The sequence below is a fragment of the Phoxinus phoxinus genome (genome assembly GCF_949152265.1).
Source record: "Phoxinus phoxinus genome assembly, chromosome: 13".
Lineage (NCBI taxonomy): Eukaryota > Metazoa > Chordata > Actinopteri > Cypriniformes > Leuciscidae > Phoxinus > Phoxinus phoxinus.
In genome coordinates this window covers 25,434,662-25,448,685 of record NC_136888.1, presented here as the reverse complement: position 1 = coordinate 25,448,685, position 14,024 = coordinate 25,434,662, and the positions used below count along the sequence as shown (strand labels likewise).

Below are 14,024 nucleotides of genomic sequence, written 5' to 3'. Positions count from 1 at the left end.
CTTATTTCACACTTGGTAGCATCCAGTCATTGGCGAGGTAATGTATTGTTAAGCTTGCGTATGGGGCAACATCTGCGCTTGATCACATCGAGTGTATTGGCCAAGTCAGGTTTTTAAACCTTGACATCTTTCATTTGGCTATATAGGCTGGAAACTGTAAATTCTGAAGTTTTTCCTGGCAATTCATACAGCTTGTCAAAGCGTTCACAGAATTTCATATCGCATTCAAATGTGGACCAGAAGCCTCTGCAATAGTCTAACTGCAGGGCAGCAACTGCAACTGACATTCTATGGTGCCTTTAGCTGCCACCGTACAGCTGCAGAGACAGCCAATCCCAGTTATTGGGCTTTTCTTTTCCATTTGACTTAAAACCAAAATGTGCCCACAGGGAAGTCTTTGTGTTTGGCTTTACAACCGGCCCTGAGTCCATGTTGTGGATTTCAACAACAGCTGATCAATTGATGCTGGCAAAGCAATGCCAATTGAACTTTCTGTTTTACACAGAATATATAAAATAGCTTCTAAAAATAAAAATATTTTACAGGCCTATGAGTCGCAAAAAAAAGAAAGTTAAAAGGTAACACTTTGTATACACAATTAATTAATATATCAATATTTGAGGTAAATGCTTTGTTATTTAAAATAATTAGTTAATATTCCAAGTTCCAACCCCAGTTTATTTGGATAATAAAATTCCATTTACAATTAATACTCAAATATTTCTAGCAAATGCTTTGTTGAATGAATAATGATTTCATATTCAAACTTGGAATATTAACTAATTGGAATTGGAATATTATTATGCAACTAAATGCATTTGAAATATTATTTACATGACACCGCATTTACTGGAAATTTTGGAAGTGGAACATACACTAATTGTAATATTAATATCCAATATTTCCAGGAAAAGATTTGTTGCATAATTTTTTTTTACTAATGTTCCAACTGTATTGCACAACAATTCAAACATGCAAACTGTTTGTAAATGGTATCCTTTCCACAGAGCTGTTTAACGCACCACTGCACCCATAGGGAACACATCAGGTTAACTATAAATGCACCTAATTTGCATCCTATTTGTTGCAACATTTCTAAAATCACCACAAAATTTCTTTCTTTTTATAGAAACATGTCACATTGTGCATTGTGGTCAGCTCATTTATGTACTCCTATTCAAGGCTTGGAAAAATTAGCTGGGAACTGATGCAACAATGTTTTTTCTGATTATACAGTGTCTGTCAAGTTCATGGTTTATTTTATGGTTAGTGTCTCATAAATATCTAAACATCCATAACATTTCACACAGAAGAGGTTATTACTGTGAAGCCCTGCAAGGAGGAAATGACAATGGGGGTACTCTTCTGATGGATAAATGAAGCATCCAGGCCTAAATGAGCCATGAAAGTCAATTAGGAAACATCCATAAAGTCCATTTTCTCCATACAGTTTTTAACGCCACAGGCTCTTGGTTTTCAGAAATGATGGCTTGCGAGATATAAAGGACTGTGTGTGTGCACACACCATGTTTGGAGGAGTGGATTGTTGGACTACTTTTTTGACCACAGAAAAAAAAAAATCAAGTCAAGTATTATAATTTCCTCTGGGTTTCACAATGCAGTACCGAGCGAGATAGAGGGGCATAAATGGGAGGGAGGGAGCGTTTGGCTTGGGGGGCAGGGTGTTTGATGAACCTTTTCATCTGCACAGCTCTGTGAAGCAAGATGCTTTCAAAAAGCTCTTAAACAGAGCCCTGCGATGCTCAGATGCAGCCACGGGCACAATGTGCCATCTCATCTCATTCCAGTGGAAACCAAAAAAGGCCCAGATTCAACCATAGACAATACGGCTTGAATTTAAAGTGATAGTACAAATAAAAAATAAAAAAATCTATATTAATACTATTTACTATATTTTAATATCTTGTTTGGTATTGGATTTCATATTTCATGCTCATTTTATAGGGCTAGGCGATTCGATTCACAAGCTTGTGATTCGATTCAATTTGATTCGATATTGATATTTTCCAAAGGAATTTTTTTTTGATTTAATAAAAATGAACAATTGATTTGTATACAAACATTTAAATTGCACAGAAAGGCAGTTTTTATAATGACGTTATAATAACTTTTAATGATGTAATGATGTTTATACTTGGTTTTTTTTATATAAACATTGATAACAAAAACATTTTTCTTGGCGGATTTATACAAACATGTAAAACAAGTAAAAAATATTAACATGTAGCCTAATATAGTGCATATATTTAGCTAAATGCTCCTCTCTAGACTTAATTTCTCTAGATAACTATTGAGCTATGGTCAATGAATGGCTTTTCTGAGGTAAATGTAATGTTACTTGACTTTGTTTACAAGTTGTTTTATTGATGTCTCTCCGCACTTGAAACACTGATTAAGGATAGATATTGATTCATAAAAATGAGAATCGATTCAAAATAGAGAAATAGCTATGTTTTAACCCAGCCCAACTCATTTAACTTTTTCTACATTTAGATTTCCTTTTCCAAAATCTGACGGTCACTTAAAGCTAATCTTTAAAAAAAAAAAAACTAATAATTCGGCTACACCGTTAAATTTTATCTTAATATATTTTTCATTCTGTACATTATAATGTACTGTAGTGATGCCTAAATTGACTTAGCATTTATTAAATGCCTGATTTTAGTTTATAGACCTTTTTTTTTTTTTCAATTAAAAATTGTATCGATTTTTAATATTCATCCATTTAAATCTGTTGTGAACATAGTCCACCGCTAAATGTAGGCCTAAACATTAGCAAATATAATTTTTTGATACTGCACATGTTATGTTGTGTCACCTGAAGCATTTAAAATGCCTGATTTTAGTTTTTAGACAAAATTGTGTAGAATTTCAATAGCATCTCTTTATCGGTCATCAGCAATGACATGCAAATAACTAGGCCTAATGGGCTTAGAATTTTAGAAACTTTAATATTGTGCCTTTATAATTTTATAAATTACACCAATTTGTAAAGCTAAATGGTAATCCTAAATGCTTCCCTATAGTCCACAAACCTGGATGTCACAAAAAGAATCAAGCCTCTCACCAACAAAATCAATAGTCCTGCACATTAACACACAGCACTATGTGAGATCTAAACATGAGATCAGCAACAACAAAAAACTGTTTCAGATCATCACATATACCGGTAGGCTTTATGGGTGTACGGCCACACATACACAAATCAAAACCAGTTCAACTAGCAAATTGGTCTAGTATTACACTCACCACAGACACTTTGCCCACTTCCAGTACTCACCATAAAAACCACAACCACAAACAGCAGCTTAATAATTTCCTTAAGAAACCACATCAATGCATGTACTCCATGCATGATTTTCACTGATCTATAGCCACAACCAACCTGAACGACAGTGTGTGGGTGTCACCTACTCGCTAATGAAACCTCAAGCTATATTACAAGCTGGGCTTATTGACAGCCGTGTTAGTCAAAGTTTCCATTGACCACAGTTACAGAACAAGCTACTGAAGGGCATGTTGTAACCAAACAAACAGCCACAGCAAAAGGGCCTCTATCACTGCTTTAAGCATATGAAGCAGATGTTGTTAGAGTCCAAAAATGCTAAGCATGTCCAGAAATTATGTTAAAGCCCGTGGCTATGATATATGCTGGGCCTGGGCCTCAGTGTTTACACATCATTTGCAGAGTCCATGAAAATGCAAACCACAATGTAACTGAACAAAGTGCTCTGGGAAAAATTAGATCATCATAACACGTGCCATAAAAATCCATTCAATCATTTACCAGACTGACTTCCCTCCTCCCCTGCCCATCAACTTCCTGTTGCGTCAGAATTTATTACCTCAGAGTAATGGATTTCATTCATTTACTCATTGATGGTATTTGAACCGAATACAGAATTTCCTGTGCTTTAAAATATAGATGTATCAGGCTCACAAAGTATGCAATGTGAAACGCACTAATGTAAAATTTTCAGTAAAGCACTTCAGGACCAGGAAGGACCCATTTTTAGTAAATGTTACTAAAATGTCAATCTACTAAAATGCCAAGAACAAAAATGACTAAAATATATCACTTCGTGCTTGCAAACTCAAGAAATATACAATTCTCAAACAGCCTTCAAACGGAGAACTGACAAGAGTTTTACACATTTGCAGATGCTATTTGGTTATTCAGCTTTAGAAAAACAGGAAACTTACCAGTTCGCTCAATGTAGTCAACACACTTCTCAATAAACAAAGGTATGGGCCTATCAGGAGTGACCAAGTTCTGAAGAGGCACCCCAAAATAGTTGCTCTCCCAATTTCTACGAGTTGGTGGGTACAATGGCTTTGTGGTCTTTATTGTCTTTGCCTGTTGAGAAAAGATTACACATTAGATTCTTTGATCACTACAATGCATACTGACGACAATCACGTTACAATGTGCCTGCTGTTAGCATTTTAGGAGAATGTTGGAAATTATTTTCTAGAATCATCTATAATTCTATAATATTACTAAAAGTATCCTAAATTAAATTATACAATTATTAAATTATATTAATTAATACAGTATTACAGATTTACTAAAGATTTAAAAGTTTTATTAAATTATAATTGTTTTTAAATATTAACTTTGAGCTTCAGATGCCAGCGAAGGTAATCTAAATGTTAAAATACACAATATCGACACAAACAATTAAATAAAAAAACTATAATATTAGTCCATGTGGTTCCTAATACTATATTCAAAATCCTTTCAGTTTTAAATAATAATTGAGTACATGAGTAAAAAAAAAAAAATACCAGCTCACCTTTTTGGGTTCCTTGATCTTTGGTGCTTTCTTTTTCTTCGTTTTCTTATCATCCTGCTCTGGGTCAGATGTGATGGCTGGATTGTCTATCCCTCCTTTCCAAGGATCCACTGGTGAAAGAAGTGGATCTTCTTCACTTCCTCGGTTACCCCTTCCTTTCTTCTTCTTCTGCGTTGCAGGCCCCGACTCATCGTCACTCACATCTGAGTGCACTCGTCTTTGATAAGCTTTTGTCTTGCTGAAGAGGATCTTAGAACGATGTTTATACTTAGAATGCCTTCTGCCACCCTGAGACTTAGACATGGAGTCAAAGCCGTTCTCCTCATCCCCGTGCAGAGCGAGTCCACCAAACGAGTTACGGATCTTGCCAGATCTACTGTGCGCGTCTTCCGGTACTGCATATATGTCATCACTGAAGCCTTTGAATTTGAGAAGAGTGTCGGCCGGCTCTGCATAGTTATCGGATGCTTCAAGGTCATCACCGTGACCCATTGGACTTCGCGTCCTCCTGGAGTTCCTCATTCCAGCCTCAATGGTCCTCAGAAGGTTGGGGTCCAGCTTCTTAACATTGGGTTTGGGCAACACATTAGGCTTGGGTTTTACTGGGGGAGGCACTTTGTGGTTACGCTCGTGATCACCAAGAGGTGTGCTGTGAACCGGGTACTCGTTTCCTTCTAGGTCGATTCTGTACTTCCGTTCACTAGGATTAGGCAGCAGCTGCACATCATCGCCTATCGGGCTGTAAGGTGGCGGTCCCTCCCCATCATCCTCGGAGTCAGGGTAGTATTGGTAGGCAGGCGAATGGCTATGAGGTGACTGCGGGAATACTTCTTCACCGGTGCTTGTTCCGTCCCTGCTGTTGTCGAACATGAAGAAGCTTTCAATGTTGCTCTTCTTCTCGAGGACCTCGTTGAAAAATGGCGTGAAAACTTCTGTCTGCCTGTGATACTGGGACAACGAGTAGAGAGCGGTAAACTTAGCAGTAATTTCCGTGGCAATGTGCTCCCCTTCAGTCATCAGCTCTTTTATCGCATCATTCTCAAAGAAGTCTGCCTGGCTGTCCGTAATGGCCACCATTTGAACTGGAATTACATCCTGGACTTCAGCCAGGAACGCCCTCAGCATAGCCATGGAAGACTTTCGTTTTGCTGAGTAAACAAGAATGTAACCATGCACCAATTCGTCCTTTCTGATTCCAATGGAGGAGTGGTAGGAGAGCACAGTGACCTGTATGCGTCTGCGACTGTCGCCGATGATTTTGTCAAGGATCAACGTGTTGCACTGCCCGGGCTGTCCGGCGCTACAGGAATGTGAGTCCAGGAACGGTGAGAGAATGAGATCCACGCTAAATGGGTCTCCACACATGGCACACATGACTATCCGTAGATCTGTCTCAGACAGATCTTTAATTGAGGGCATGGGGTTCATCATGTCGAAATTGTGCTTCAATCCCTCCAACACAGCTCTGAGGGCCTGTTTTATCTGAGACTCATTAAACTTCCTGGGAAAAGTGCCGGTGGGTATATCTACAAAAGTACACTGTAACTTATTTGCAAGCTGTTGGCCCTGATGCCTTAAAATAGGCATGTTTTTGCAAATACTGTCGCGCTGATTTGCTAAAATGAGAATGAATGGCACTGGCTGGCTATACCTATCCCTTCTGCTCTGGGCAATCTCAGCTCGTATCCGGCTTATGCGGTCACCAATGTAATTAAGCGACTCTATAGTACTGAAGACACAAAAGAACCCATGGGGCTTGAAATTCGATATCCAGGAATGGTTCAAAAGCATGCCAGAATTGACATCCACAGGCAAAAGGTCTAATTCATAGATTTTCCCATCAAGGGTGTATTCATCATCAGTGGACTGAGCTCGGATTTCATTTGCGAGCTCCTGCGCCAATCCTTCTCTGCCTACGAGACACAGGTTAACCTTTTCAATGTTGGCACTGTTGTAGTAGATATTAGAGCGGCCGTGATCCAGCTGAACTAGCCTGTTGGCGAGGATTTGCTCGACTTTGAGATCGATGCAAGCCGTGCCGCTAAGGCATGTTTCTTTTGTGGGGTGATAGACAAACCCGATGTGTTTCAGTAAAAGTGACTCCCTGTCTGTGGTGAGTTTCTGGAGAGCTCTGTATCTAGGTTCCTCGTTAAGTACGGCATGAATCTCACTCATTTTGTCACAGCTTGGGGTCGCATTCAAATCGAGGTCATAGAACAGCTCTGCGTGCTCAAAAAGCATTTCCTGAAACTCCTCTTTGGCCCTTTCAACTATTTCCTGCTGATGCCGACTGTAAACATCCCTGCGATCTGATTCAGTGATGTACTTGTATCCCTCATCCTCCATGACAAAGCACATGACCTCTTCCCACGGTTGGCCGGGGCTAATGAAATGCACTCGCTCCAGCGTCTTCTTGAATTTCTCCTTCATCTCCAACCGCCTCTTCTCGGATATCAAATGCTGGACGTGGTTTTGATAAATCCTCTCTCCTTCCATGGTTTTGAGGATATCGAAGGGCACTCTTCTGTCGTCGGTTTTATCGAGGTGGTCGGTCTCATACCATGGCGTTTGTTCTAACTCAATGAAACAGTACTGAAACTCAGGCCTGCTCTTCATAAGGCTCTGAGCCTCAGTCCAAGTCAGCGTCTCAATTTCCTCCAGGTTGTTAAGCAACTTATTAAGAATTTTTGGCAGACTGGTAAGATAATCATCACGCCGCCTCCTGATATGCTCTTGTCTCAGCTGTCCTATGTGCTTTGAAAAGATGTTTCTGGCCTTTTTGGTGCCTTCTAAGTTGATGTACTCTTCATAGTCTGGGTGGCTTTTCAACTTATTGCTGACAATTTTCCAGCTTGTGTGATAATCTCGCACAGTTTGAACAATTAGCTTTTCAAACTTGTCTGAGATCGAAGCTACTAATTGTCTCTGGGATTTGTATGCTTCCAAATAAGAGATGATTTTGGGTTTACCTCGGGTTTTGTCCATCTGCTGTGTCAAAGCATTGAAACAAAGTTCCACGTTCACAGATGATCGAGCTGATGTTTCCACCAACATGAGATTCTTTTTACCTGTAACAAACGTCTGAACCTCCCTCAGATATTGCTCGACACATTCGTCACATTTCGTTGCAGCGATGATTACGGGTTTTTTCGCCTTGGAAATTTGAGAATAAAGACTGTGGACAAATTTCATCTGGTCATCAAATTTTCTATTGCATCCTTTGCTTATATCGATACACAATACAAAGCCATCGATGTTGAGTTTGCCATCAGGCATTTGCTTCTGATCAAAATCCTGCTCCAACCCAAGCTGGTCTGTGCAAATGTACATCAGCTTCTCAGCAGACTGAAGCTTCGTATTTGCAGCCCGTTTCGAGTAAGGCTGCAGGTTTGTGCTCCGATGAGGCAAGAAGGTCTGGTCATCGATGAACTCAGTCTGCTCGATGACCTGGATTCTACACTCAAGGCCATCATCCCCTCGATGTAATACTTCACCCCAGTATAAGAAGTGATCGTTATTCACCACACGCCCTCCAAAGTCAATTGTGCTCAACACAGAAGTGTGCTCTGAGTAGTAGCAGTCCGCACTGGGGTGTACATATCTGTTGCATAGGCAGGATTTACCTACACCACAGTTGCCCTTCTCTTTCTCAGTGCCTGAGAGCCCAACGACACTGACAGCGTATGTCGGACGGGGCTCCTTATTCTTGGCCATTATATTGCCCCTCTCATTGCTTGTTACACTAAGCAAAGTATGCCGGCAAGGCAAGCATGTACTTCCATTTGCTAGTGCAGGCAAATTTCCATGTCTCACTTTGAATGAGCCGATGTAGCTTTAATCTGGATCATCTGTCCCGCACGACTGCTCTTTCCCCTCCTATCACCTACCTGCAAAACAAAAATATTAAATTAGCCAACAATAAGATAAAGCTTAACATTTCCAATAGCAGAACACTGATCATTTAATATTCTGCATTTGATAACTTTGTTGACAACATAGACACAATCACAACACAAAGAACCAAAATTGTTGCCTTGCATAATAAGCAACATAATTATTGATAGATGAAATTTAAGCATGGCAGAACTGTTTATAATGGTAATATTATTGCATTTACTAATATAAGGCATTTGCATTTTAATATCCTTTTTTACAGTTAAAGTCTGCAAACACAAATGTTCTAGGTACAAAACTATCCCATAATTTCACAATAATCCACTTCACAAATCTGATTTATTAAGCGCCCTGTACCATGAATGTTCAACTAGTTCAAGCATTGGTTGATCTTAATAGTAGCAATAGTGATACTGTGGTACAAGCTCATTTTCTGGAATACACTTTTACTGAATGTACCCCAGTGTTTTTTTTTTAAATGTGCAAAGCTATGCTTGTCATCAGCAGTGACAAGCTTTGTGCGGATAAATAAATGCCTCTGTCAGTAGAAATAAGGCAACAAATTATCTAATCTACACTCAAGAGGATTATGTTCATTCATAATAAACAAAATAACTGCTAGAAATTATTTTATAAATGCCATTAAATTCAGTGTTTCCACTGATAGCATAACTATAACCACTTCTGAATATGCATATACTCAATATTTGGCAATGTAAAGCCTGAAGTTAATCTTTTAAAAGAGTATGAGATGCTTTGATGAAAATTGTGTCATCATTTACTTCTGCCGTTCCAAGTCTGTATGACTTTCTTTTTTTCAGTGGAACACAAATGGAGATGTTAGACAGAATGACAACCTGAGTCACTTTCATTGCATCGGTTTTCCACATAATGAAAGTGAATGATAACTGAGGCTTGTCATTCTGTGCTCCACAGTAGAAATAAAGTCATACAGACTTTTAACCAATGAATTCCCATACCATTTCAGTCATTTATCATTACTTGATAAAGGCTCGGTTTTAAAGACAGGGCTTAAACTAAGCCAGGATTAGGACTTAGTTCAATTATTGCATTTAAGTAGCCACTATAAACGTGCTGTAGAAGAAGAAAAAAAGCATTACTGTTGGTGTGCATCTTGAGACAAAAATGTCACTGACATTTTTTGACACATGTCAGTGTCAGTGCAGCTGCTTTCAGTTAAAACAGCTCAAACATGCATTTTAGTCAGAAAGACTTTTAAAGGACATTTAGATTCGGACAAATTCTCTAATGAATCTTTTAGACTAACTTGTAAACCGGCTTGACCAATTGAATCGAACCGACTCAAAAGAACAATCGCCTCACAAATCGATTCACTCTACAAAGGATCAATAATTGATGAAATATCGCAAAAGCTTAATTTTTCCGGGTCTGGAAAACACTTTTTGAAATTATCTTATTTGCAATTATTTTTTGTTATTGAGAGTATATGATGACAAAACAATGATTTTAACCGAATTAACCCTTTGTGTTGTAAATGTCATAAATAACGGCCGCATTTATGGGACATCAAAGACTGGACCTCACGAGCATTAAATCACGGAAACATTGGACATCAGTGTCTAGACGCGTTTGTAAATGACTGCGGGCTGTATTTCACGCGCGAGGATGTAAAGCAGACAGAAGCATCTGCTGAAGGTGAGGAGGAATTCCGACCAGCACGCGAGCAGCAGCGCTATTGTTACGGCGAGTCGCGAGCCACACTGCGATCAGATGTGGACGCGACGATTCCCAGAACTAGTCGAGTGAATTATTCATAATGATTGCTATGACAACGAACTGAATGCGGGGTCCAAATTGGCAATAATTTGTATATCATTTAATTCGAAACACCTCAACCCAGTATTCACAGCATTTAAATCCCAGGATTTGATTTTCACGTCAGAGTAACTAGTTTTATCGCAGCAAATTAATTACACAAACGCGCTTGTTATATTAAATAGCAAGGTTATTTAGGTCAGTTTAATGTGTGTTAATATGCTTATTTGTTTTCGTATCGACACGGGCCTTGCTCCCAACAAGGCATTAGATGCCTCCTTTGCTTGCTAGCTTCCCAGTTAGCCAGAGCTAGTTAAGTGTGACACCGACACAACACACTGTAGGCGAGACAGACAAATCTGTGCATTTACATAAAGCTACACAACTATCGCTTACACATAGAAAAAGCAATCACACATTTAACCAAATTCAGTAGGGCAAACGACAAAAAGCGTGCTAGAAAGTCACATACTCCGTGTGCATTCCCCTACCTAACATGGTCGCTCCCAGCTCCCGACACCACAGATAGGAGGTGGCATTCCAACTATTTCCTTTAATTTCAACGGATGCGATTCCGAAACAAATTCCAGTTTTGTTGTGTTTCCCGTGGGTGGTTGGAATAATCGGCAAATTTTCCTGAAAGTGTTTGGTTTCAGTCTTTTAGCAGTAAGAGTGGTATGCGTGCAATCGGAGAGCCATCCCCTCCCCTCTCATTCCAGTCAGTAATGGCGACGGATAGATCCGGCTCTCACTCACTCTCTCCACAGTCCACACTAACTTTTCCATTCCGCTCACCGCGGGGGCACGACGCGCGCTCACGATTGCCTCTCAGGATCATGTTGGTTAATATACTACTTTCTGATATTTTTATATCTTATTGTGATCAATGCAATAGCAAAAAATAAGTAAGTAAAAGCAAGGAATAAACCATTACAAATGCATCTATCTATCTATCTATCTATCTATCTATCTATCTATCTATCTATCTATCTATTATTTATGTTGACTGGAAATATCACTAACGTTTTGCTTCAAGGTTGGTGGTTAAGTTGTAAGTTTTTTCATTTATTTGGCCCTTTTCTATGGATTTTTTTTCCTGTTCTCAAATAGTAGGCTAAAGTTGTTGTTTTTGTAACTGTCTTTACTTCAAATTACATATTTTAATAAATATTTGTTTGCATATTTTAAGTTAAGTTACACATCTTCTATTTTACATTATTTAAACCAGTTGAGCTGGAAGTTGAAGGTCTGTTGTCCTGGTCTGGTCAGTTTGTGTGACACCACAGATTAGGAAGGCCGGTCTTATCCTGTTTGCACAATTTTTATCTATTCTTATGGAAAGATTTGTCACAAAGTCTAAAGTTAAATTTAAAACCATTTCTGAACCCAGAGCTTTTATCATAAACTAGTTTTTCATACCTTTACTCCATCAATATGTCAATATGAGTGTTCATTTAGCAAGTGTGTCTGTAATGAACTTAGCAAACATCAGTAGTCCATATAATTGTTGTTGTTTTTTGGACCCAGAGGTTATTATTTACCATTTGAGTTAACTGCACTGACGTTAACCAACCCATACCTTTTGGGTTTTCATAGCCCTGTGCGTATGAGCCTTATTTGAAATTAGTTCACTAAAACTTTATCTTTGAGTTTCATGTGTGCCAGTCAGGCAGAAGGATCCTCTGCTACTAGTAACCTGCAGAACATGGGTGGGTCTGATTAAGGAATGATAGTGGGTCAGGCCACGCTGCTGCTTCTCTTGTGTTTGATGTGCTTGTGTTTTATAAAATAATTCTCTATATTCAACAAATCTATTGTCTAGACGAGCACATCTGTTCCCAAGACAACGCCTACTGTGGTCAGCGGCCGGCCCCTCCCTGTCCCGAGACACAACACAAATGTCAAGTTTCTTCTTTTGGAAATGCAAATGGTCAATTTGACCACTTTGGGTCTGAAATCATTGTTTTGTCTGTGGTTAACAACATTTGTGTTTCCATCCATTTAAAGACAGTGCAATGAAATGTACCACCGCAGGTTGTAAATTTGGTACCTATTAATAAAAAACTAAACTTGTGTTTTAATGTTTAGAGGGTAGAATTATCATATAGTCAATATATAATGTATAAATGTAGTTCTAATATTACATATTTTCGTACTGCATATTATATACCATTCAAAAGTAAAAAAATATTTATTTTCTGTTTTTGAAAGAAGTCTACACTCGCCAAGGCTGCATTTATTTAATCAAAAATACAGTAAAAAACGTAATATTGTGAAAATAATATTACAATTCAAAATGTTTTAATATATTTAAAATTTTATTTATTCCTGTAATGACAAAGCTGAATTATTCCAGTGTTCAGTGTATCATGATCCTTCAGAAATCACTGTAATATGCTCATTTGGTGCTCAAGAAACATGATACATTTTTTTTCAGGGTTCTTTGGGTCTGCCCTAAAATCATAAATCAGATAGTTTGACTATGCCTTTTTTATCCAAAGCTTCTCTTTGTTGTTGAACAATGAATTTGAATTTCATCACAGTGTCATAATTGTTTCTGGATTTGACATTCAAATTTTACTGCCACATGCCGCCATCACTTCCTCTAAAAACATTAATTTGAAAATATTCCATTGAAACAATGTCTGTTTCATTCTGGATTCAAAACAGTGGTATTTTAGTGTTATTAAAATACTATTGCAGTATTTATTAATATTTTAAATTAGCTTTTATTTTTTTTATTTTAGTTGAACTTTTAGAAAAAGTGAACTTTTTTTTTTTGCTTTTATTTCAACTACCGAAAATGTTTTAGTCAACAATGATTTCTAGTACTAATTGAGATGTTTTTATTATTGTTATATATGGATTTGTAAGTTGTCATGCTATAATATAACAGAATTCAGTAATGATTGAACTTCCCTAACACAGGCTGTATGCAGAGCAGCAGTAATTAATGTTCATTAAGGCAGCTACTGCTCACAAAACACAAACATGTGGACATCAAACGCTCAGCATCATCAAACCTCACTAATATGTCTGGCAGTGCCTTCCTTTAAATCTCCTTCCCTCTTTTTTTTTAACATCATGAATTATTTACCTCCCCCTTTCCAAATCTCCTTCCAACACCCCTCAGATCTGCAGATTCACTGTCAGCTGGGCTTGCAGTCTTGCTGAGAAGCTCTGTTGTCCACACCCTTTGTGTGAAGCCTGATTGTGCAAGATTGGGCTAGTCATCGCTGTGTGGATTTAGTGCAATCTAAAATAGCCAAGCACTTAGGTAAATGTTCAGGAAGGGTATCCCCCAAAGTTATATATATATATATATATATATATATATATATATATATATATATATACCTGATCAAATACACAAACTACTTATAATATAGTTGTATACGGCTAATATTGCTTATAGAGATGCCCCCAAAGTTTATTGTAAAGAAGAACATGATGCTAGAGAGTTAAAAGCAACTCACAGGCGCTTCTTTAAGCATACATCGCCCCCCTCCCCTCCTC

At 38.2% G+C, this 14,024-nt stretch overlaps 1 protein-coding gene across 1 annotated transcript in view; it reads right to left on the bottom strand.

Annotated features, from left to right (window-relative positions):
• Positions 1-11,278, bottom strand: part of arhgap5 (Rho GTPase activating protein 5) — a 35,552-nt gene extending 24,274 nt beyond the window's left edge. The window contains exons 1-3 of the mRNA XM_079632604.1: positions 11,000-11,278; positions 4,818-8,704; positions 4,225-4,378 (exon numbers count right to left, since the gene is read on the bottom strand). Coding sequence (XP_079488730.1) covers positions 4,225-4,378; positions 4,818-8,531 — 3,868 coding nt within the window. The 5' untranslated portion in view covers positions 8,532-8,704; positions 11,000-11,278. The remainder of the gene's footprint in view (positions 1-4,224; positions 4,379-4,817; positions 8,705-10,999) is intronic.
• Positions 11,279-14,024: the final 2,746 nt, after the last annotated feature.